This window comes from Mustela nigripes, chromosome 15 (assembly GCF_022355385.1).
Source record: "Mustela nigripes isolate SB6536 chromosome 15, MUSNIG.SB6536, whole genome shotgun sequence".
Lineage (NCBI taxonomy): Eukaryota > Metazoa > Chordata > Mammalia > Carnivora > Mustelidae > Mustela > Mustela nigripes.
In genome coordinates this window covers 21,833,343-21,859,402 of record NC_081571.1, presented here as the reverse complement: position 1 = coordinate 21,859,402, position 26,060 = coordinate 21,833,343, and the positions used below count along the sequence as shown (strand labels likewise).

At 45.4% G+C, this 26,060-nt stretch overlaps 1 protein-coding gene across 3 annotated transcripts in view; it reads right to left on the bottom strand.

Moving 5' to 3' along the window:
- Positions 1–26,060, bottom strand: part of ATP7B (ATPase copper transporting beta) — a 71,295-nt gene that overhangs the window by 27,051 nt on the left and 18,184 nt on the right. For 2 of the 3 annotated variants that reach the window (XM_059378028.1, XM_059378029.1), the window contains exons 1-4: positions 23,429–23,877; positions 11,347–12,577; positions 5,252–5,500; positions 3,155–3,318 (exon numbers count right to left, since the gene is read on the bottom strand). In XM_059378028.1, the coding sequence (XP_059234011.1) occupies positions 3,155–3,318; positions 5,252–5,500; positions 11,347–12,577; positions 23,429–23,677 (1,893 nt within the window). In that variant the 5' untranslated portion in view covers positions 23,678–23,877. Of the gene's footprint in view, positions 1–3,154; positions 3,319–5,251; positions 5,501–11,346; positions 12,578–23,428; positions 23,878–26,060 lie in introns of those variants that run through there. The other variant, XM_059378030.1, reaches the window with a different exon arrangement.

The following is a 26,060-nucleotide window of genomic DNA, read 5'->3' as shown; positions in this document are numbered from 1 at the left end:
AAAGACCCTGAATAGACAAAAGAATGTTGAAAAAGAAAATCACAATTCCAGGCTTCAAGCTCTATTACAAAGCTATGACCATCAAGACAGTATGGTACTGGCACAAAAACAGACACATAGATCAATGGAACAGAATAAAGAACCCAAAAATGGACCCTCAACTCTATGGTCAACTAATCTTCAACAAAGCAAGAAAGAATGTCCAATGGAAAAAAAGATAGTCTCTTTGACCAATGGTATTCAGAAAATTGGAGAGCCACATGCAGAAGAATGAAACTGGACCACTTCCTTACACCACATACAAAAATTGACTCAAAATGGATGAAAGATCTAAATGTGAGACAGGAATCCATCAAAATCCTAGAGAATACAGGCAGCAACCTCTTCTACCTCAGCCTCAGCAACTTCTTCCTAGAAACATTGCCAAAGGCAAGGGAAGCAAGGGCAAAATGAACTATTTTTATCAAGATAAGTTTTTTCACAGCAAAGGAAACAGTTGACAAAACCAAAAGACAACCAACCAACAGAATGGGAGAAGATATTTGGAAATGACGTATCAGATAAAGGGCTAGTATCCAAAATCTAAAAGAACTTATCAAACTCAACATCCAAAGACCGAACAGTCCAAACAAGAAATGTGCAGAAGACATGAACAGACATCACTCTAAAGACATCCAGATGGCCAAGAGACACATGAAAAAAATGCTAAACATCACTCAGCACCAGGGAAATACAAATCAAAAGTGCAATGAGAATACCACCTCACACCAGTGAGAATGGCTAAAATTAACAAGTCAGGAAACAACAGGTATTGGTAAGGATGCAGAGAAAGAGGAACCCTCCCTCCTACACTGTTGGTGGGAATGTAAGCTGGTGCAGCCACTTGGAAAACAGTATAAAAGTTCCCGAAAACAGAGCTACCCTATAGCCCAGCAATTGCACTACGAGGTGTTTACCCAAAAGATACAAATGTAGTGATCTGAAGGGGCACCTGCACCAGAATATTTATAGCAGCAATGTCCACAACAGCCAAACTATGGAAAGAACCCAGATGTTCACCGACAGGTGACTGGATAAAGAAGATGTGGTTCGTATAAACAATGGAATATTATTCAGCCATCAGAAAAAGAAATCTTGCCATCTGAGGAATATTATTCAGCCATCAGAAAAAGAAATCTTGCCATCTGAAATGACATGGATGGAACTAGAGGGTATCATGCTAAGTGAAATAAGTCAATTAGAGAAAGACAATTATATGATCTCACTCATATGGAATTTAAGAAAATAAAAGAGGACCGCAGGGGACTAGGGAGAAAATAAAACAAGATGAAATCAGAGAGGGAGACAAACCCTAAGAGACTCTTAACCACAGGAAACAAACAGAGTTGCTGGAGGGGAGGTGGGTGGTGGGACGGGGTAAGTGAGTGACAGACATTAATGAGGGCATGTGATGGGAGGAGCACTGGGTATTATATAAGACTGATGAATCACTGGATTCTACCTCTGAAACTATTTATACACTATGCATTAACTGAATTTAAATTTTAAAAAAAGAATACATTATATAATACCATAGCCATTGTAATTCAATTCCTTTAGGTTTTAACAAGCATTATGTTGCAAGAGTGTTGCAATTTGCAAATATTATTCTGACACTTAAAAATATGGAACATTTAAAATACTTTAATTATTTAATTAAAAGCTTTAATAAAACTGGAACCCAGAAAATAAATATGACTCTGGTAAAAACCTCTCCACAATTCTAGCTCTGCTTTGTTTAAAGTTCTGTAGTGTTTAATATCTCATGCATACTCTTTGTATGTTCGGTTCTATGCAAGAATATCTTGTGAAGATTAAAAGTCAAACATAAGGTATTTTAGGAACCATTCATAACTGGATCGCACATCTGCATAAATTAAAGCTCAAAAACCATGTCATACAACTTTTCTATATAAGCTATCTTTTCTCCACACAATTAAACCCATGAACTAAATGAATAAATTGTCTGATTTGGTCATTTGGACCTATAGACAAATACCTATACATAAAAGTAAGTAAAAATTGAGTTATGCATTTGTCTTACTCATTTATTTATTACCTTTTTCTCTCACTGGCAAAAGAAAGATTAAAATGTGTATTTAAAAACCAATTATTTTCACCTTTCCCAATAGTATTCATGATCTAGATTTTCCACAGTGGTCTATGCAAGCAGAGGCATTTTCCATTGGGGCTGGGGTCTCAGCAGAGGCCCCGCTCTGGCCTCAGGGGCACCAGGACCGTAAGCCCGAGAGCAGTACACTTTACCCAAGCACACACCAGGAGGCCCAACCAGAGCCAAGGGTTTGCTTGACAAAGAATGCCCCTTATCAAGAGCTCAAAGTGCCACCAGTGTCCTTAGTACTCTTTCTTCAAACATTTACTTACCACTAACGGCAGTGACTAAACACAGTAAGGGAGTAAGACCCCTCCTTCTCGGTACAACAGTATTACTCAATTCCTTGTCCTAAGTCTCCCTTTATTTACACAAAAGAGCGTTTATACACAAGTTCTTATGAATACATCATGTTGTTAATGCTAGACATACCTACTGTTGCCATGGTCTGCTGTCACGCACAGCTGGTGACAGTGGAGAGACAGCAAACAGTAATGCCCACGCCCCCGCCCACCACCACCCCTGCCACCCTGGCATTCACCTCAGACTGAGTGCTTCGGGACACTGGTCGCCAACTACCTTCTAGACAGCCCTGTGCCTGCATTGGGCTGTGATGGCACCAGGGCACTGGTTACCATGCTGACTCACCTCTGGCCTTGAGATGCCCCTGGCATTCTAGCTTCCCTCCAGGCTTTCTGGAATGTGTTCAGATTCAGCGCCCTCCAGTCCAACTCTGGACAGCTGCCATTGAAACTCTTCTTCTTCCTACACTCCTGCCACTCACCTCCTCCTCCTCCTCACACTGTGAACGTGCCCAGTGGGATGCACCCCCGTGACTGTGACAGGACTGACATTTCCTCACAAAAGGAACAGGTCGTTGTTGTTGGCTTCAAAGGAAAACCAAACAAACAAAACCCCAACAACACGTAGGATATGTGCAAAACGGGAGAAGTTTCCAGGCCCCAGGTCCCGCCCCAGCTCCCGCTCAGCTGCCGCACTTACAATGAGTTCGAGGTCGCCATCGGAGCCTGTGTAGTCTTCCATTACTGTCGCCTCAAAGCCCATGTCCTGGATGAGCTGAGCTATCTCCAGGGGCTGGATGACTTCTGGGTTATACTTGACCTCTGCCTTCCCAGCCATGAGGGCAACCAGCACTGACAGAATACCTGGAACCATCGGGCCACAGGTGTATCACTCCAGGGAAGGCCTCTGGGATGACACAGTCAACATCAACTAACAAAGGAAAACATCTGCCCCAGAAGCCTCTAGAACAGGAGTTCTCAGACTTGACTGCACATGAGGTCACTTGGGGAGCTTTTAACAATCACTGTGCCTGGCCCTAATCTCAGAGCAGTTAAATCAGAATCCCTCAAGGTGGACACCAGCCACCTTTTTTTTTTTAAAAGCTCCCCAGGCGACTTTAATGCACCAGCCAAGTGTGAGAACCAGTGTTCTAGAACAATGCTTCTCACACTTTGATGGGCATACAAACCACCTGAGGACCTTGTTAAACTCCAGATTCTGGTTCAGTCAGTCTGTGGAGTGGGCCTGAGGTTCTGTGCCCTGCTCCCAGACGATGCCTGGGCTGCTGGATGGGGGCCACTGAGTCAGGCTCGGGAAGATGCCGAGGGCGCACACATCCCACAGCAAGGGATACAGTCTGCAGCTCACAACTACTGGGACCTCAGTGGTGGACTTTTATCTTCAGGCACTTTTCACACACACACACACACACACACACACACACACACACAATTCTTTCAGAAGTAGTTTCCTTACTCTTTTCCACTCTTGAATCCCTTTAAGAAGTGGAAGAGAAATCCCAGACTGCAGACCATTTCCAACAACAGTTTGGTTTACAGGTTTTCGACTTTATGATGGTACAAAAGGGATACCCATTCAGTAGAAACTGTACTTCAAATCCGGGCTTTGGACCTTTTCTGGGGCGAGCACTATGCTGTACAGAACTCTGGCCATGCTAGGCAGTGGCTCAGAGCCTTGGCCCCTATCAGCTGCGCCACCGTGAGGGTGAACCACCCATACACATCCTGACCTGTTTCAGATCAGTCTGGCCAAGCTATGATGATGTTCCCTAGGTTAGGTGTATTATTGACTTATGATATTTTCAACGTATGATGGGTTTATTGGAATGTAACACTATCCTAAGTCCAGTGAGATCTGTACCTTGCTAACACTTCTGTGTGAGTTTGAGGGGAAAACATGACTCGTTCACATTAAAGCAAGAACTGTGCTTTAGAAAGGATGCCATAATTGATAAAAATGAGGGATTCAAGTCAGGAAAAGAAACACAGGCACCGTGAGATCTAGGGTATTTTATGAGCAGCCAGCCCATGGAGGACAAGCATGCCTCCATGTGCAAACAGTCATTCTAGAACTCCAGCACACTATACAGCAGAGGGAGTCAGCGGCTGGAAATGCAGCCCCCTACTTTAGGGCTGACTGTAAGGGCCAAGGAGTCTGAGCAGAGAGATACATGGAAAGAGAGAAAGTGACTCTGCTGGCAAGGTAGTCATAGTTAAGGTACTTTCCAAACAAAAGACTAGGACAGAATTTTGGTTGGACTTTCAGGTGTAAGAGACAGTATTGGGAATGCGGGCTAGAGGACAACACTATGGCACTTCCACAACACTCTGTGACATACAGGGACAAAAAGGATGGGACTTTCAAAATTGCCGCTTCTCCACAAACTGCAGGCTACATATTCATGCGATAGTGCGGAGCTGATGGATGGGGTTGGAGGGGAAAACAGAGATGACTGCCCGAATGAGCTGAGAAAGCTGCCTACAGAACGTGCCAGAACCTTCACACTGACCTTCCCATCACCAGCTCACTGGGAGATACACTGTTTCTTAAACAAGCTAAACACTTCCTGAGGAGCACACTGCCAAGTGCCCAAGAGCATCAGAGAGACCTCTCTGCTGTCGTGCTATGAACCTGCTGCCCGATGACCAGGGCTGCTGCTGAGCTGAGGGAGGCAGTGAGTACTGTGGCAGGAGAGCCCAGCGCCCATTCTACTGCCCGCAGCATCTGACGGCCCCCCGTAGCATCCCCAGGGGCAGGCCGGGGCAGGCCTCCTACCTGCTTCCTTCTGCAGGCTCTTCTCTATGTGGGACACACAGGATGCACAGGTCATGCCTCCAATCTGTAGAAAGCACTTCTGGGGAGCCACCGTGGTAGAGGCCTGTGGGGGCTTGGACGAGGAGCCGGAGTTGTGGTTTTTAGGGAGCCCCCCGGCACAGGGAGCCACTTCCTGTACAGACACAGGAACGCCAGCTTCGGGGGGCGCTGGCGCACTGTGGTTTCCAACATGGTTGGTGGAATAGTTTTCTAGGAGGAAACATAAGAAATCATTCCGATTAGAACAACAAATAACTTTTTTTAGAACAGGAGGTTCAAGCCTGACAGTATGCAAATGAAAGCTCTTGAAGAAGCTCCATGGGGGTTGGTTCCTGTCACTGCCCACCCCACCCCCACAGAGACAGAGGCACACAATCAGACATATGAGAAGATGCCAGTACTCAAGAATGGAATGTTCCAGCGGGAGGAGTGCTCTAATCAGACAATGACAACAACAAGAACTCACCACGCCCTCCACTAAGCACAGGGATGACCTCCTTTAAAATAGCTCTCTGTGGGACAGAGGCTATCATCCCCATCGTACAGACAGAAATGGGTTAAAGAAATTTTATAATGTGCTTTCGACCCCTCAGGTACTAAGTAATGAAGCTAGTTTCTAAAGCAGGTCTCTTTACCCCCAGGATCTGTGCCTTTAAGCACTAAGGATCCCATTCTCCTTAGTACAGGTTTGCTTCTCCCCACAAGAACCCAGTGGACCCCAGAGCCCTTTAGTGAGTTGTTCGCCTTTCCCTGTTGTTTGCCTGCATCCTGGATGCGCTCAGGACGCGAGTCCTTGTCGGGCGTCCGCGCAGCCCGTACCCGTGCAGGGCTGTGTTCTGCCCCCGCTCTTCGGACAGAGGCCCAACTTACCAACCAACTAAACCAGCTTTAGTGGTTAGCATGTTTTGTGCTCTGGTAGCAGATCTGTCCAGCTCAACACTGAAAATATCCATACTGTTTTCTTCTAGAAGCTGTTACTTTCATAAACTTCCACAGTATTTGCCATACAGCAAATTAACTTTGGGTAGGTTACGAGGTGAGAGTTAAGGTGAATCTCTTCCCATTGGGATACCCAGTTGATTCAGCACATAAACTGAAAAGACCATCCTTCCCCCTGCTGAACTCTGGGGACGAGGGCGCAGACATCGTTGGGGGCCATTTCTCTGCCTACCACATATGGACCCACATATGTAACTAATTGCCCAGATCGAGACCTAGAGAGTTTCTATGACTCCAGAAAGTCACACAATTTTGATGACAGAAAGTACTTTCCTGGACTCGGTCATTGTTTAAAATGACCCTACCCTTTGGATGCCAAACTCACAAAAGCTGTTTTATGGCCACAACCTCTCCACATTCTACCTCCTGCACCCATCCACCTGCACCGTACCTGTCCAACCCCCCTGCACCTGTTCAACCCCTCCCCATTTTCCTAGTCCATCACCTGTTTTTTGGATTCACCTGTCTTTCTATCCAAATATTGTGGTCAACAATTTTAATAATATTTGTCCTATTACAAAGAGTTTTGGACTCCTTTACTAACCGACAATCTACACATTGCCATTCTCCCACACTAGGATTTAACTCACCTAAATTCTGGGCTTCTGGAGATCATTAAAGAAAGTTGAAATGAACTAACAAAACCCAAAAAAGTCTGTATTACTGGGTCCCATTTTTTTATTCATCTATACTAAGACAATGGGTGGGCATGTAAATTGGTTTGACTTTCTGGAAGTCTACTTGACAATATTATCAAAAACAGTACCTCTAACTACTTGGCACTTAGTAGAGGCACAATAAATATTTGTAATGGAATGAAATAAAGTTCATATTCTATGACCCAGTAATGAACACTTCCAGGAATTTATAAGGTATCAAAAGGAAATAATTAAGCATGTGCAAAAAATGTAGCCTCAAAGATTGCTATTGCTATTATCTACAATCACATGCACAAAAAGTAGATGCAAAAAGTCCAAATGGAAACTAAGTTGTATCGCATCCCCACAACGGAATGCTATGCAGCTGCTGCGCATGGCGTCACAGACGTACGGATGGACCTATAGGCATGTTTATGATAAACTGCGGGGTGAAAGAGATTACAAAACCACCATGTATAATGCAAATCTATGCACTTCTAAACATAAATTAAATACTTTGGTAAAAGTCCAGAATATAGATGAAATGAAGTGCACCATGTGGATATTGGGGAAAGCATATTCCAGACCAGGGGGCGGCAAGTACAAGGCACTGAGGTGAGAACAAACTTGCTATGAGGACTGGGAAGGGGTCAGAAAGGTGGGGAGTCAGGGAGGGGGCTTCTAGAGCTCTCTAAGGAACCCCTCTCACAATATACATGGCAAGGTTTCAGAGTATCAGCAGAGTAACAGGAACACTGTGAATGCTGGGCAGGAAACAGACTGTAAGGCTGAAAGGCTCAGAAGCAGGGAGACTAGTTCCAAGCCTCTTCCAGGATCCAGGTCACAGAGGATGGTGGCTTGCACTAGAGTGCTGGCCTGGCTGACCTTATCTCCCACTACTTATATTCTATTTCCACCCAAGCCAGACCGTTCCCAAGACAGAGCAGGAAGACTCCTGCCCGCGGGCCTGTGCTGGATCTCCTCCATCTTGTCTGGTGCAGTCCTGCCCTTTTCTGCCTGCTGAGACCCTCTCTATTGTCTGACTCAAGCCCAGCTCCAAAGTCAGCTCTAATCATCAAGTCCAGATGCTGGATTCTCTCTTCCCCTTCTGAATCCCAAGAGCGCTCTACCAACACTTCCCTTGTCACATTTATTCCAACCTGCCTTGGATGATGGGTCTCTGAGATGCTTCCCTGGTCAAGCAGGAACCACACGTGGGCAGGTCCTGGACTGCCTCTGAGCACTCACGACAGCCGGCACAGTGCCTGGGACCCAGAAGCCCCATGACACATGCTGGGGTCATGGAACAGTGCCCCCAAAGGGACACTGCCCATTTACAAGGGTGAGGGGAACATGTTGCACGTGACAGATGACTTTTCCTCATGGTATATTCATATAGTCATTCATCTGTGCATTCATTCATTCAGACAATACTTACCATGCAAACCAGTGCACACATGCAGAGCTGATTTCTAGATACAAACCAGGTCTATATATTTAGCTGTCCAGTAAGCTGGCCGAAATGCAATGCGCGCCACTTGCACACACGCTCTCAGACTGCTCCCTTCCCTCTCCCAGCCCTGTTGTCAAGGGGGCTGACCCCTGCTAAACCACTTTTCCCAGGCTCCCTTGCTAACTGGCTTGTGATTAAATCTGGCACATGGGAGGTAACCAGTGGGAAACTACAGGACAGAAAGAGGGAAAGCCCGAAGTGTTTCCCACCTACTTACTGGGAGCCCAGCTCCTGGCCACAGCCTCTCCTTAGAAGTTCCAGTGCCGCCGGCTCCGCCCCCAGCTCTTGGGGGCCCTCTTCCCTCAGACCCTCCTGCTCTCCGTCATCTCTCGATTTCCTTCCCATTCCCGGTGTGGTTACTCAGCTCTCTCTGACATTTTCTGAGTCATGCCCTGGGTTAAATCCTGCCACTGAGCTACCTCGCGAGCCCGCGCGTCCCAGCCTTTTCTTTATCTTCCACTCCCTCTCCCCCCACAAATACCTACTATGTGCTGGGTGCTGCTGAGTCCAAGGAGAAACAACATGGTTTTGAAGACTGTGTTCAAGGAGTTCCTCTTCCTGATTGATCCAGAATGACCAGCCAAATATAAATAATGCCTTCTCAGCATTTAAGTGGCTAGAAAGAGGGTCACCAGGGTACTCATGGGTTATCCTAAGTTTTAAAAACCACCAGGTGAAGTACAAAATGCCCAGCTAAATTTGAATTTCATAAAAAACAGCAAATAACTTCTTAGTATAAGTATGTCCCAAATATTGCATGGGACACACTTTGACTGAAACAGTATTCACTGCTTACCTGAAATTCAAATCTAACTATCTGTCCTGTATCTTTATTTGCTAAATCTGGTACACTAAATACCTCTTGGGCTAAAAACATAATTCTCATAATTCTGACCAATAAAAAGCACTGCTCTTTTCTTTCTAGATTTATTTAGTCAAATCCAGTTACTCTGGATTATGCAGTTCAATGCAAATATCTTTTTCCTGCCAACAACCTGATTCTACTGTTGAAAGACTTGAAACCTCATACAAATACAGCAGATGATGACTCTGTACTGCGTTTCCTACCTTTCAAGTACAGGATTTACTGTTCCATTGTGTTTTCCTTATTGATTTTTGTTTAAAAACAACCTCCTTCCTGAAACCGGGTACAAAAGACAAAGTGCAGAACAGGGCCAAGTCATTCTACATGACCTACCCATTCCCTATAAGGGAGTGTGTGAAGGGAAGCACAATGACAGAGCGAACTTTTCAAGAAGACACACTTTATCTTGGCGGCTACCGCGAGGTGGATGTGGGAAACCCAAGCCCGGCTGGCCCTGAGCATGGCCACGGGTCTTTGCCCACGAGCCCTTCTGAGAGCCGGGCTGGCCACCGCCCTATGGCACAGGCTGTCACGCAGGCTTATGGGGCTCTACCGGCCTGGTCCCATCTGTAACTCGCACTGCTGTCCAGGGCCTGTATCTTGGGATCAAAGCCAGTTGTCCCTTGCATGTCCAGCTCTCCCTCATCTTCAGCCTCTCTGCAAACCCCCTTCCCATCTACCACCTCCGTCCTTCCTCAGCTAAGCTCCTGGAGGGCTGCACCTCCCCCCACCATGCAGCTAGGCACCCCTTCACCTAAGCCACCACCTCCTAGTTACATGGAGCCTGAGGCCCCATAACCCGCCTCCTTAAAACAGCTTCCTTTACTTCCAGGGTGCTGTCCTTGTCTGTGAAAATCTCGTTCTCTAGATACCTTTCCTTCCACATCAGTGCCCTCACGTTCCTCCCTCTGCTTGTCCCGGATCACACTCCCTTTCCGTGGACTTTTGTCATCTCCCCTGGCTCCCACCACCCAAATCTGCATTTCCAGCCCCACTCTGCCAGAATTCAGCCCAACACTCTGCTGTCCTCCCGCAGCTTGGTCTGGCCACAGGCTCTCCCCTCCTCCCCAGCCCGCCGTATAACAGGCTTCACCCGGACCAAGCTTGCTGGACACAACCTCCTGGATGTCGTTTCTAATCCATCCCCTGCTCTCCAGCCCCACGTCATCTGTCACACAGTGTCCTGTGAGCCCTCCGGGCCTCAGTCCACTCTGCACTGACCGCGACCAGCCTGCTCTAGTGTGGACTCCCCTGCACGGCCTCTGGATTAAAACCCACTGCTGACACCCCTCACTTTTGCAGAGAAGACCGGCTCAGCTGGACACGCGGCCCATTCGGAGGGGCCCACCTGCTGCCTCGCTGGTCCCACCGCCTCCTGAGTGCTCACGCTCAGCCGCTCGTCTCGGCAACCCCAGCGTACCTGAGCTGCCTCCAGCATCCCCCCCCCGGCCCCTGCCCTCGCCGGCTCACACCGGACTCGGCCTGCTGCGCTGCAGCATTGGCTCTGGGCAGAGCCCACCGCTCACAGGTCTCACAGGGCACACGGCAGAAATGCGCGCCTCTCCCCACGGCCACTGAGGAGGGCAAGCCATCATCACCGCACCCCTCCTTAATTCCCACTTTCAACAGAATGCACTCCTGGTGGTGGGACTAAGGTTCTGCTTGTACAGTTTTGTTCAGCAGAGAAATCGCAGAATGTGACGATGGTTCCTTTGGAGAGAGAAGGTCCTGATGCTCCCACAGGACTCTTTTTTTTAAAAAAGATCACTGAATTAGAGTTTTCAGAAAAAAAAAAAAAAAAAAAAAAAACCAAAGAGCTTAGCATTTCAGTCCCAGCTCCATGAGAGGCAGAATCTACCCACCAAAAAATTCTATTTCTTCTACATTAACACACTTAACATACAAGGAAAAGCTGCAGAATTCAGTCACCCCTGTTGACAGGTGAGCAGCAAGCATGCCCTCCCCACCCCACCCTGCAGGCCCTCTGTTGTAAGCAGAGGAGGAGACCCCAGGGTGAGCTTCACGTGGGTTGACCACATACCAGAAATGACTGAAGCCTCAAATCCCATTTCTTCAACAGCAGCTCGGAGTTCTTCCGGGTTAGTAACAGACGGATCATAGAGAACCACGCCAGTCCCGTCAGCCACAGAGACCGATATCCGCTGTACCCCTTCCCTTTGGGAGATGAGGCCTTCGATGGATTGGGCACAGGACGCACAGGTCATGCCAGCAATGGCGAGCACCACAGTATCGCACACCCCCTGCACCTGGGGTCTCGGCGTGGGGGCAGGGACAACATGGTTGGAAGACCTGCGACCTGTCCCATTTCCTGTCATACCATCAGGAAGAGAGACTTTGAAGTTCCCAGGTGGAAGCGCTTCGATGGCCCTCTGCAGGGCGGTGGCGGTGACACGAGAAGGGTCATACTGTACTTGGGCCAGTCTGCTCTCCAAGGACACTTGAACACTTTGAACCCCGGGGAGCTGGCCTATGTTTTCTTCAATATTCATGACACAAGACGTACAGTGCATTCCATCTACTCTCAGTTGCAGGGTGACCGTGTGGCTCCCTTGGTGCTCTGAGGTCTCAGAGTTATTGAGAGACTGGTTATCAGATGCCAAAGGGGTCTTTGGATTGGTGCTCTGTAAGCGCCCGATATCGATGGGTCCCAGGCTTACGGGCGCCACTTTGTTCTTGATGACAGCTTCAAAGCCCATGTCACTGACATGGTCCCTGAGGTCCTGGGGCTGAATCAGGTAAGGCTGGTATGTAATAACTGCCTCCTGGGTGCTGAGGGACACTCGGACTCTCACTACTCCCTGCAGTTTCCCGAGCTTGCCTTCGATGGAGCTGACGCAGGACTGGCAGGTCATGCCTTCCACCCGAAGCTTGACCACAGCCTCGAGGCCCGGCGAGGACCTCGAGGGCCAGGAGGCAGCCTTTCCCTCTGCAACACTGGCCTCAAAGCCCATGTCCTCAATGTGACGGCAAATCTGCGGCAGGCTCAGGATGGACGGCACATACCTCACCGTTGCATTGCCCTGCTCCAGGGAAACCTTAATGCTCACGATGCCTTTCAGGCTGGAAATCCTGCCCTCGATAGACTTTACACATGACTGGCAAGTCATGCCCGAAATGCTGATGGTGCCGGTGGCCGTCTGAGGGGGGTCCACAGTGTCCAGGCCGCCTTCGTAGCCGACATTGTCAAAGGCAAAACTCTGCTTCATCGCTGGCTCCCGGGCACGAGCGGGCAAAGAAAGTTTAGACAAGATCTAAAGGGAAAAGAAAGAACATTTCTTTTTTTTTTTTTTTTAATCCTTGAAACTAAGTATTTGCTAAAATAGCCCAGCTTGTCTGGCACTGAGAAAAGGAAAAACAATGCCACTGGTGCCAACACGGCCCGAGAGTTTAAGATTGTAAAAACTCAGGAAGGAAAGCTACAAAAACATGATTGACCAAATGAAATGGCTCTGATGGGCTCAAACATTCTGTGACTCCGAACCTAGATGTCAACTGCCCACCTTAGTGACATGTGTTTTCTTACCTAGAAGAAGTGCAGGCTTCTCTCGGGAAGAAATAAGCGTGGTGTGGCTGGAACAAGCGTGGTGTGGCTGGCCCACCTGTGGGGGTCTCCTGAAATCTCCCTGCACACTTTGGATCCTGCTGCAACGCACTTATGTCCATTGGGCAACACTTTAATTCTGTCTCTCTTTCCAGGGCTGTCCATACATTCTCATAGGAGGGCTTAAATTTAACAACCATAGGCACCTGTTCCAAATGCAGACCGCCGAGCCCCGTGGGGTCAGACCACAGGCCTGTGAGATAAAAGGTCTGGAAGTGTGCTGCAGAAGCCAAGGGAAATGAGCATGAGTGGCTGCTCAAAGGGGCGGGTGGGGCAAGGCTGGAGGAACTTCTCAGTTTTGCCTCCACTGAGTGGCACTGCCCCCACCCCCCGGGGTCCAGGACAGTTGTAGTCATTACTTTTAATCACAAGGGCTTCCCCAAATTAAATGGGTGCATTTTCTTAATGTACCAGAGTACAAAAATAATTTCCTGACTTCCTTTTTCCCATAACGAAGTGGCTTCAGCCATTCTATTAGCAAAACCAAATCTTCCTTTCGCAGGGTCCCAGCCTCCCCAGGCTCCTGATTAGATATAGTTTTTATACCAATACTATTATGTGCTTCTGAAATTCGGGAACAGGCCTTCCTGTATGGCACAGGATCAGAAAGCACACCACTCTCTGTCCCTTCCCAATCCTACTTATATCTCCAGATGAATCTCAGTTACATGGAATGATCTCCTCCATATTCCTGTGCATTAAAATGCCCATCTTTCCAACTTCGGCTTCTGAGCAGCTTAACAAAATTAAAGTTTAAATAATTTTCAAAGCAGACTATAAATGTTCATTTGTACATCCACAAAGAAAATCCTAAACTAAGCTGGGATGAACAATTATAAAGAATCGTTTTAAGAAATATTCACTGTAGGGGCTCCTGGGTGGTTCAGTCATTAAGTGTCTGCCTTCAGCTCAGGTCATGGTCCCAGGGTCCTGGGATCGAGCCCTGCGTTCCTTTCTCGCTATTTCTGTCAAATAGATAAATAAAATCTTTTTAAAAAATAAAATAAAATAAAATTCACTGTAGTATGTCCTAAAGTAGCAGAGAAAATAAGTAATATATGGGCTGGCAACTCAAAAGAGTTTATTGCATTAAGTAAATATACTTAGATTACCTGTGGTATAAATATGGAAATGTAGTATATAAGGATGGCATGGCAAGACAGTTTTAATGGACAACTAGGAAAAATAGAATTTGGAGCCTATATATCAAGAAATATTTCAGGAAGCTCAGAGATGAAGATGTAAAACACGAAACAGTAATAATACAACAAGAAAACACAGGAGAATACCAATTACAATCTCAGGCAAGGGAAAGTCTAAACATGAAAAAAGAAACAGAAAAACAAGAAAATCCCAAAGCCGTAGAAGACTGATAAATCTAATAAGCACAATTAAGAGAAAACATTGCTCTAACCAAGGAAAAAGATAAATGAGAAATAAAGGTGGAGAAAAGATTTGCTTCATATTAAAGAAGAGCTAATTTTTTAAAAATATAAAGAGCTCCTTCTAAAAAGAAAAAGGCCAACTACCCACTAGGAAAAAAGGAAGGTCATCAAAAGGAAATATAAATGCCTTTTCAATATATGCCAAAACAACAGCAAGGCAGAGATGTGACATTCCAACAGCACTGCCTTATGGCTGGGGTGTAACCTCTCATGAGGGCAGTTTGGAAGTGCATATTAAAATGATGGAGTCAAAGATCCTTTGACCCAGCAACTCCATCTCTAAGAATTTACTCAATAAATATACTTGTTCATGTATAAAAGCAAGCATGCAGTGAAGATATTGACGGCAAAGAACTGGAAACATAAATGTCCATCAATAAGAGGTTGATTAATTCAATCACTACAGAGCAATACAAAGGACTGCTATCCAGCTCTTAAAAAAAGGAATGAGGTAACTCTACATATACTGAAATAGATTGATTATCAAATATACCATTCAGTGAATAAAAGCAGGACACAGAATACAGAGTGACTACAGTGTTTCAGTTCTCTGTTGCTGCATGATAACCTAAATCTAGTGGCTCAGAACAGCTCACATGGTCTCCGTGTGGATGGGGCTCAGCAGGGAAAGCCTGTCTCTGCTCCTCATAGCATCATCTGGAGTGGTGTCAATGGGGCTGGAGGTTCTACTCCCAAGAAGATGGTCTGTCCATCACATGGCTGGCAGGTTGATGCTGGCTGGCTGCTGTAAGAGCCATGGGCAGGGACCTCGGTTCTCTTCCATGAAGAATCTCCTCGTGGCTAGGTTGGGTACCTCACAGTTGCTGGTTTCTGGGTTCTGAGCGGCAGTGTCACAATTGTGAACGTTCCCAGAGAACAAGTTCCAATGTGCAAGCACTTACCAAACCTCTGCCTGCACCACACTTGCTAAGTCACCGTTGGCCAAAGCCAGTCACATGGCCAAGCTCAGCCAATATGGAGGAATTTACAGAAGGACTTCAATACAGGGAGGTGTAGTTCACTGGGAGGGCCACCACAGGAAGTCTATCATAGCATGCCAGCACTATCTGTGAGAAAAAGAATATTAGACACGGAGCTGGCTACAAATGCATGGACTGTCTCCAGGAGGATCTGAGGAGGATCCAGGGTTGAGGCAAGAAGGGGCTGAAGGAAGAGTTACTTTTCAGTGTATAACCTCTTGTCTAATGTACACGTGTTACCAAATTCTAAAAAATAATTAGTTTAAAAGTTAAAATAATGCACGTATAAAGAAAATTTAGAACCATGACTAGATCGTAACTGGTATTAAATACTTTTTTAATTGAAAAAGATGAAAGAAAAACGAAGATATTCAAGGATGCTCACCTTATATCTTTTTTTTTTAAAGATTTTATTTATTCATTTATTTATTTGACAGAGAGTGATCATAAGCAGGCAGAGAGGCAAACAGAGAGAGAGGAAGGAAAGCAGGCTCCCTGCTGAGCAGAGAGCCTGATGCCGGACTCTATCCCAGGACCCTGGGATCGTGACCTGAGCCGAAGGCAGAGGCTTTAACCCACTGAGCCACCCAGGTGTCCCAATATAGTAGTATCTTAATAAGCAGAAATGCCTCCTTAAAACAAATCATAACCTTCAATCTCCTAGTCTGTTGGGAAAAAAAATACCTAATGATTTACTATCCAACTTATTTTGCTTGGTCCTAGGTAGGTCTAGCTAAAACTCCGCAAACCCCAAGCCACAATGCTAGCTCTTAATCCCGGGATTATGGATCTATGCTTCTGCCAAAAAGGTTTGCAGAAGCATTGGAAGCTATTTGTTTGTAGCAAACAATACTCAGAGGTCCCCCTTCTAGACCAGGCAGGTTTCTAATGAGAAGTAGCTATGAAAGATAAAGCTTTGCACGTATCACAACTTCATGAAACACCAGAGTCTCTGTTGGTTTAGAAGCAACCTCATAACACTTGCTCGGTATTTAAATAGTTTTTAAGTGTACACATGTGGTGTGTATGTGTGTTTTTAATTCCATTCTTCAATTAAGAGGATCTTTGGGGGGAAAAATTCTTAATGAGTTCAGAAAACAAACACACACTGAGGGTTAAGGGCTCAATAAGCAATCATGAACATTGGAGAGGGGGTCCAAAGACTAACTGTGTCCAGGGAAAACCTTATAGAACCCCAGTGTTGCCTAGTTCTCACTAAATTATATATTTCTTGAGGACTGATGTCTGGGTCTTGTCTTGTCTTCAGCAAGCCCAACAGGTTGGGGAAGAACTTCTGCTAGGTTTTAAATTTTTAGCAAACTATTAGTATGGTGGGCATCAGGATTAGAAGGGACTGGCAACACAGGAAGAGGGGGGATTTGCACATAGGGGAATCCAAACATGAATTTCAATTCTTTGCTAATCTAGACACCCAGGCCACATGGAAGTTGCTGTGAGTCCAGGGCTTGTAAAAGAAAAGATATATAGGGGCGCCTGGGTGGCTCAGTGGTTTAAGCCGCTGCCTTCGGCTCAGGTCATGATCTCGGGGTCCTGGGATCGAGTCCCACATCGGGCTCTCTGCTCGGCGGGGAGCCTGCTTCTCTCTCTCTCTCTCTCTCTCTCTCTCTCTGCCAGCCTCTCTACCTACCTGTAATCTCTCTCTGTCAAATAAATAAATAAAATCTTTAAAAAAAAAAAGAAAAGATGTATAAAGGGATATAAACGGTTGATTCACTAAGGTGGAGCTAGGAAAAGGAAAATAAGATCTGTAGCGAGGCCAGTCTAGTATGAAGAAGGAACTGGAAATGGGGTGCATGTTTGGACGAAAGTTTTCAGAGCCAGACTGAAATTGAAAATCCCAGAAAATTACATACTTTGTAGAAAATATCTGTGACCACAAATCAAAGAACAACTCTACTACGTGCATGATACAACACACACTAGCCATGTTTGAGATTTTGTTCCACTGGGATCCCTATCAACCTTAAGGATACCTACCACTGGCCCAACTTACCCTTGAGACCTCTTTAACTTTGAAGGGTGTGTAACACCCTTAACAACTCAGGAGGCAAAAATGTTCTATAAGCATGCAACCCTTCCAGCCTCTAACCGGCACCTCATACAACTTGGGGCACTTGAACTTTTGTGGAATTCAAAAAACAGAGACGTCCTGCTGTTTTCATATGTATGCAGATCCAGCAAGAGCAAATAGTTAATGATTCTCAGTGTTATTTGATGAGGATGGCATTTTATATCCCTAGTGCTCAAGATAATTCTAAAAATAAGTATTCTTATCACCATTTTATTGTTTAAATAGTCTCAGACTTATCAAAGGTCACAAATCAATTTAAATAACAGCTGGGATTTAAATCCAGCTCAAAAGTCCAGTAGGCTATTTTTTTAAAACAACATTTAAGGTTACATTTTCCTTTTAGCCATGTTAATTACAGGAAGAGACAACAATGCAGGAAAGCAAAATGCAAAAAAGCAAAAAGTCAGAAAACAAGGAAAAAGAGCCACATCTTACCTGCCACATAACCGAGAGGCTAACAGCGAAGTGAATGAGCACAGTCAGGAGACAGAGGAGCGAGGGGCCAGGAGCTCAGAGCTCAGCTGCCTGAGTCTGACCCTAGCCTTCCTTCATCCCTTAGTGCGTTACCTCTAGCTGTCTCTGTGACCTCGGAACTACAGAACTACTCAGAACCACTCAGAAAAACTACCACAGAACGTCAGTACTCACTCTGCTTTCTCCAGTATGCCTGACTGCAAACACATTCAGGGAACCACACTTACAAGACGAGGCAGGACACAAGGAAAGGTGGAAGTGGTTCTGGAACCCTCTACATCCTCCTGAATACAATGTGAATGAGTCATTGCCATTCACATATAGAAATTCACATATTCTTCTCTAAGAAATGTCTGGGTATCAGAGGTTCATAAGGGAAGGAGGGCCAGAAAGAGATTGTTTGACTCAAGAAAAGATCCCACATGAAACACTCCAGGCAGTTGGGCACCAGTCTCTAGAACTCCACTGAGGAAGGGTATATGTGTCATTGTTAAATCTGTATGTACACAATTATATGAATATATGCTTATGTATTAATACATAAAATTGAGGCTACCATGGGTGAGACTATATATTTTCCAGTTACTAAAATTAAAATTTTTAAAAGTGTCATTTTATACCACAAAACAAATGTGGTTTTTCAGTTTCTCTAAGGCAAAGAGTATGTTAAACCATACAACATCAACAATGATATATATATTTTTTAAAGATTTTATTTATTTATCAGAGAGAGAGGTGGGGGAGAGAGCAAGCACAGGCAGACAGAATGGCAGGCAGAGGCAGAGGGAGAAGCAGGCTCCCTGCGGAGCCCGATGTGGGACTCGATCCCAGGAGGCTGGGATCATGACCTGAGCCGAAGGCAGCGGCTTAACCCACTGAGCCACCCAGGCGCCCCATCAACAATGATATTAACCAGACGACAACAGTGGTGCCCTGATGACACATGGCTTTATACTCTAAAAAATATTTTCACATATTTGTTTAAATATCTGCCCTTCTTAAGTGCTGTGAATTTATTGAGGGTATGTCTGACCGTCTTGGATATGAATTCCAGCCATGTCTGAGCAAATCTGAGCCTCAGTATTCTTAGCTGCAGATAAAATGGGGTAGTGAGAAAGCTGATTCTAAAGTTTTGCAGGAAGGCCTGAAAACTAAAAGGATTTAAAAGGCTAACATCAGGGGCTCCTGGGTGGCTCAGGTCATGATCCCAGGGTTCTGGGATCAAGCCCCATGTCAGGCGCCTAGCCCACGGGAAGCTGGCTTCCCCCTCTCCCAATCCCCCTACTTGTGTTCCCTCTCTCTGTTATTCTCTGTCAAATAAATAAATAAATAAATAAATAATTTTTTTTTAAAGCTGACATCATAAATGTTTGAAAAGGAATGACTAGGAAGACAAGCGTGACTCATTAGGTCCTAAAAAGCGTCCCAAATAGGTAAGCAGGGAACTTACTATGTCCACCACTTAACTGATAAGGAAAACTAACCATTAAAACTAGTGTCCTTATTCCCCCAAACCCCACTCCAACCCCTTCAAACTGTTTTTTCATGATGTTTCACCAAGGTCCAGGAAGAGCTTCCAGAAACTATTATTCAGATTTTATCTACTGGGGAAAAAAAAAAAAAAAAACAACTAACCAAAACTCAGGCATTAATTCAAGCACTGATGAGGCCAACTACAGGCCTGGGCTGTGTGTGCAACACCCGGACCTCAGGCTCTGGAGCTACTCCAGCTCTGGTGTTGACGGTGTACTTTCTGGGAAATTCTGAACAGATGTATTGCCTGTTTCCTTCTCTTGACCACAGTAAGGAAAAGTATGAACTCTTCCTGAGAAATGGGATGCAGTATATCCATTATTTGTTTGGGAGAAAAAGTGAATAAAGTTACACTAACTAGTCTCAATATATACATACAACACATGTTGTTTTTGACCTACGACAAAATAAAATTTAGAAATTCACAAACTCTAAGACCTCTCCAAGAAGTACTTTGCAATTATTACCTCAGAAAGCTTGTTTGCAGTCTCATTTACAACAGCTTTACTATTAACCATTTCAGAGAATTCCGTGGCTTTTAACTTAGGTCTATCACAAAAACGGTTCCATCAGACTTTTATCGAATCAACAGCATTTTTCTGCTTCAGAACCTTCTCTGATAATACTGTATTTCAAGCCCCTCCCATCAAAGAAATTTTGTACAACAGGCCTGTCACTATCAAGCAACTGTCAGTGTCTTCAAATATGTTTTTACATTTGAATGAAACAGTCTAAGTCAGAATCATAAGGTCACCATTCCCTTATATCATTTGCCGGAATTAAAAGAACACAATGGAAGAAATGTCACACAAACACTAGTAACTTAGATAATTATATGACAGAAGTCCATGACCTTGGAATTATTTTTGCCCATTATTATTATCGATAAATTCCACATGGTTGTCAGATTTGGTGAAATACCACAGTTACTATTTTATCATACAAAATTGTATTCCATAATGGCTAACAAATGTAAGCTTTTGCCTAGAATTAGAGGTATGATCAGCTCAACATAAAACAAATATATCCCTTTGAAAGACTTAGGTGTAAACGCATGTTTATAGCATATGCTACCCTATAATGCACAATAAGAACCTGGTACTAAAAATAATCTTCAGGGGTGCCTGGGCAGCTCAGTGGGTTAAAGCTTCTGCCTTCAGCTCAGGTCATGACCCCAGGGTCCTGGGATCAAGCCCGGCATCCGGCTTTCTGCTCAGCAGGGAGCCTGCTTCCCCCTCTCTCTCTGCCTGCTTCTGCCTATTTGTGATCTCTGTCTGTCAAATAAATAAAATCTTAAGAAAAACGAATAAACAAAAATAATCTTCAGAAAAAAAAACAGAGGTAGTCAAAAAAACTTTTCTTAAAGCAACAATGTACAGTCAAGTAATATTTGACAAAAGAACCAATACTCAATGGAGAAAAAAAGACAGTCCCGTCAATAAATGGTGCTGGAGAAATTAGATATTCACATGGGAAAAGAATGAAAATGGACCCATATCTTAACACTATTCACAAAAATTAATCCTAATGGGTTAAAGACTTAAACAGAAGACCAGAAACCACACAACTCTAGAAGACAACATAGCGGGAAAAGCTCTTTGACATAGGTCCTGGCAATGACTTTTTTGCATATGACTCTTACAGCACAAACAAAATCAGAAATCAACAAGTGGAACCACATCAAACTATAGTTTCTGCACAGCAAAAGAAACCATCAACAAAATGAAAAGACAACCCATGGAATGGGAAAAAATATTTGCAAACCACATACCTGATAAAGGGTTAATATCCAAAATACATAAAGAACTCCTATAACTCAATAGTAAAATATCTATATTTATATTTATACACATACAATTTTTAAAAAGGAAAGAGGATATAAACAGACACTTCTCCAAAGAAGGCATCTAAATGGCCAACAGGTACATGTGAAGGGGTTCAACACTGTCAATACCAGAGATACGCAAATCAAAACCACAACCAGGTATCACCTCAGGCCCATTAGAATGGCTATCATCAAAAAGACAGACCAAGTATTAAATAACTTAAATCTCAAGTAGACCCAAAGTGTGATTTGACAGATTTTGGGTCAATACATTGTTGGCAATGAACAGGTACTCATTTACAAATGACTTTTAGCTTGGTTCTTACCATCCTAAACCAGCTACTATAAATTTCCCCCCCTTTTAGAATAATTCATTTGAATTCTTTCTCAAAATAATCCTAAATTTAAAAGTGGGACTGCATGGGGTGCCTGGGTGGCTCAGTGGGTTAAAGCCTCTGCCTTCAGCTCAGGTCATGATCTCAGGGTTCTGGGATCAAGTCCCGCATTGGGCTCTCTGCTCAGCAGGGAGCCTGCTTCCTCCTCTCTCTCTCTCTCTCTCTCTCTCTGCCTGCCTCTCTGCCCACTTGTGATTTCTCTGTCAAATAAATAAAATCTTAAAAAAACAAAAGTGGGACTTCAATTAAAGGCTACAGATATAGATGTCTATGTCATATGTGTGTGGGTGTATGTTCACAAAATACTAAGTAAAAAATGTAAGATGCATGTACTACTATTACCCCCTGTTCCTGTACCTGTCAATAAATAAGTAGATACAGGTACCATATATGGCTGGGGCATAAGGTTGCTTACATTTTCTTCCTAATACTTTCCTTTACTCCCCTTGCCTCATCGTAGATTTGTTCCATATAATGAGCACAACCAGAGCGTGAGAAGGAAATAGCTGGAACTGTGCTCCGACAGATCACCTGGCTGACACAGTTCTCTCAGCCACTCAGAGAGCACCAGACACATCTTGAGTTGGGAATTCTACTGAATATAGTAATTTTGGCATCAATAATACCATGTTGTATTTCTACAGTACTCCACAAAGTGCCTTCACGATCCCAGGAGGTGGGACCGATCATTCCAATTTCCAGTGGGGAATGGGAAGCTGGAGGAGTCGGAAACTCACCTGCCACGTCCCCCAGCCTGGCACCAGAAGAGCATGGATCTGCATCAGACACTCAGGGCCACAGCCTTTACCCTGACCTAGTCTACGTAGGCCCTCCCTCCTGAAGGGCTCCCCCAGACAGGTTCAGGTGGCTCCCCTAGTCATGTGAGATTAGTATGGCCAGTAAAAATGAGAATATTTCACATTCAAATAGGGTGGATTTTGTAAAGCCATTGTCTGAACATTTTAAAGAAATGTCAGGCATTTCCCCCTTCCAAATTTAATATTTTGCTGAGACACTCAACTAAGAAATACAGAAGCTGACCATGCACTGCATTAAAGAAACTCATAAATTTCCTTCAACGGATGTAAATCTTTTGCAGAGTACATTTCAAAATCTTCTTTTCACAAAATTTCCTTTAGCTTTGGGGACTTTTTAAGCCATTAAAAGCAGAAGAAACAAAAATAACTCTTAAAGGAGCAAGAGACTTGTGGAAATTTTCTTTTGTATCTAACCAGTATTTGTGTCCATCTGCTTTTATCACTAAAAAAGACCCCACACAAACCACCAGTCCCACGTGGAAATGCCACGAAAAGGCACCATTTTTATGAAACGTTACACTGCCCTACTTTTGAACATGATCTGATGTTTGGGTTAACAAAACTTTCATTTGCTTAAGAAGAGCAGCTCGTTTTGCAGCAACATGCTCAAAGTATTTATTTAGTCAAATGTGGACATTAACAATATAAGGTACACATTCAAAAAAAAAAAATAAGAAGAGAGGAAAATCCATTTTTGTCTGAGTTGCCTTCTGCAAAACTTCTGCTCCACAGAGGCTTACAAAATATCCTAAAAATAAGCAACAAAACCAGAGAGTTACCGTGATAGACTTTCGTCTCTGGAGATCCACCTTGCCTCTGGCTCCCTTCCCGAGACCGGCTTCCCTGAGCCCCAGTTCGTAGGACATGGGAGAAGCCTCCATCTGCAAGCCCCGGCCAACTCCCCCTCGGCTTTTTACCCCTTTAAGCAATTGCACTGACCTGATTGGAACGGATTCCCCGTGTTCCATTCAAAACCTTCTGTGAACACTCTCCTTCCTCCTCCGAAGTCACTGGCCTGCTGGAGCCCCTGGCCCCAGGGTTCCTCCTGAAGGACCACCGCTTGTGAACGGACACCAGGGTCACCTGTGGGTCACCCAGGGTCGCCAGGAAGGACGGCTCAGGGCTCCTGGGCGTCTCACCCCCAGCTTCCTCCATCGCAGTGTCCACCGTCACACCTTTACCCACCATTCGAGCAAGCAGTTCACCCTCACCACACTACCTGGTCATGGGAGGAGCAAATGCTTTAAAAGTGTCCCCCTAAGTAGCAGGGGCAGGCCACCTGCTGTGCTCAGTCCTGCAGAGTCCCCTCTGCTCCAGAGCCAGTTCGGTGAGAGGCTGCCTGCCAAGTCCAGCAGCCGGCTTCAGAACTCGGGCAGGCTGCACGCTGCTGGATATATATTTGCTCTTGTTTACCTACATCCTTCCAACCAATTGGCACCCTCTCACTCATCACACTGCATTCGGCACTGGGAATCTTTGCACACGGCCCCGCGTGTGCCCTCACCCAGCCCTGCCAGGACACCGGGCCAGCATGTGCGGGCGCCCAGCACGTAATCACCTCCCAAAGCTGAGCACAGTTTCCTCTCAGCCATGTGCACTGCCAGAACTCCAGCCTTGAGGCAGGGGAGAAACGACACTTCATTTTATTACCAAACTTACAGGGCTTTCTTGGAATAACTTCAGCTGCCTCTTCCATAGCTCCAGAGCTGGCGGGGTGCAGCACACTAGGGGAGAGAAGTATTTCCTAGGCAACATGACTTGCATTTTCAAGAAGGTGTAAGCAAGTTCCATGTTTCCTGCAGCTTTGTTTTCCCTTGGACCAACTTGGTTTGACTTCGGTGAGGACGGACTGCAAAAACTCACTGGATAGCCTGGCTCATCCACTCCTTAGTGGTTAGGTCGGCACCGCCACGACCTAACCCACAGCTCAGGCTTCTCAGGCTACCCGCTGCTCCAGGAGGATTAAGAGAATCCAGGCGGCCTCGCGCTCTGCTGGGCAGCACTGTCTCCCCTCCTGCCCCCACAGGCTCGCTGCTGGGAAAGAGGCAACCTCACCCTCCAGGGGAAGGCACAGCTCTGCCAGCCGTTAATCCTGGCAACGCCACCCCCTCCAAGTGTGCATGGGAGGAGTGTCCACACTGCCGACTGAACCCGGTGAGTGAAACAGACACTGTATTCTTTTGCTTTCCTCTCCTGGAATGAGCGTGCCCCTGGCAGGGCAGGGTAGGGTCACAGTGGTGTGCCCCTAGAGCACTTAGAGCCCATGGCCTTCTGCTCCAGGGGACTGAGGATTCTGTCTCGCAGTGACCCTTCCTCCCCAATTAAAACAGCCACTGCTGGGTGCCTGGGTGGCTCAGTGGGTTAAGCCGCTGCCTTCGGCTCAGGTCATGATCTCAGAGTCCTGGGATCGAGTCCCGCATCGGGCTCTCTGCTCAGCAGGGAGCCTGCTTCCTCCTCTCTCTCTCTGCCTGCCTCTCTGCCTACTTGTGATCTCTCTCTGTCAAATAAATAAATAAAATCTTTAAAAAAAAAAAAAAAAAAAAAACACAAAACAGCCACTGCTGCCCCAAGAAGTGCTGCCCCAGACATCTGTTCTCTCTGAGGGAAGGCAGTCTCACCACAGGCCCCCCAGGGCCACCTGCTTTTCTACCCCTCATTTGCTCTGTGGGGACTAGACTGCTTCTGCCACCTCCCAAGTGTCTCGCTTGGCTTCATATCTGCCCCGTGCTCAGTCAAAAAAGAACCTGCCTCCATTTCAAATGAATGACCAAAAAGGTATGGTACATTTGATGCTAAGCGCTTCCGCGCAGGCCGCAAAAGAGCCAGCTTGGAGGAGTCTGGGATATCTGGGCCTGCTCTCTGGCCATCACTCACGTCCTGCTTATCTAGGGTCTCCCTGTTTCCTGACAGGCTCCATCAGGATCTGTGTGTGCCTTCAACCACCGCATAATTCCTTCATGTGCATTGTAAACATATTCTCTGGAAAGCTGCGGCTTATCTTTTTAAGAGCAGATTTAAAAAAAAAAAAAAAATTGTCATTTTGGGTAGAAAGCCTTCCCCAAAGGTGTGGTTTATCTTTCTGCTGTCTTTTAAAATAGGAGTCACTGTCCAGGTTTCAACTTTTGCTTGGTGATAGGGGGTCACTGTAAATATAAACGCTTCTGTGCTACAGTTTTGGATGATTAATAAGGAAAATATGTTGGAATCACACATCCCCAGTGCTTCTGAACAGTCTACTCTGTTAGCACCAGAGAAAATTTGAATACTTTACTGTAAAATATTTTTACTTCTCCTAACTGGCCACTCAGACCCAGAACACAGCCAGAGAAAGGAGGCTGGGGCCAGGTTATAATAGGGCTGAAGTTTAGACTTTGTCCTGCGGACAGGGGAGAATTGCCAGTTTTTAACGCAAAGGACTTACATGATTTATATTTGTGATTTGGAAATATGGTTTGGGCAGGCATGAGAACGAAGACTCCAAGGTCGGGTGGCAGGGGAGAGGTGGCTATAGGGTTACAAGGAGCAGAGAAAATGAATAGCAGGGTAGGATTAAATAAATGAGGGGGCCCTC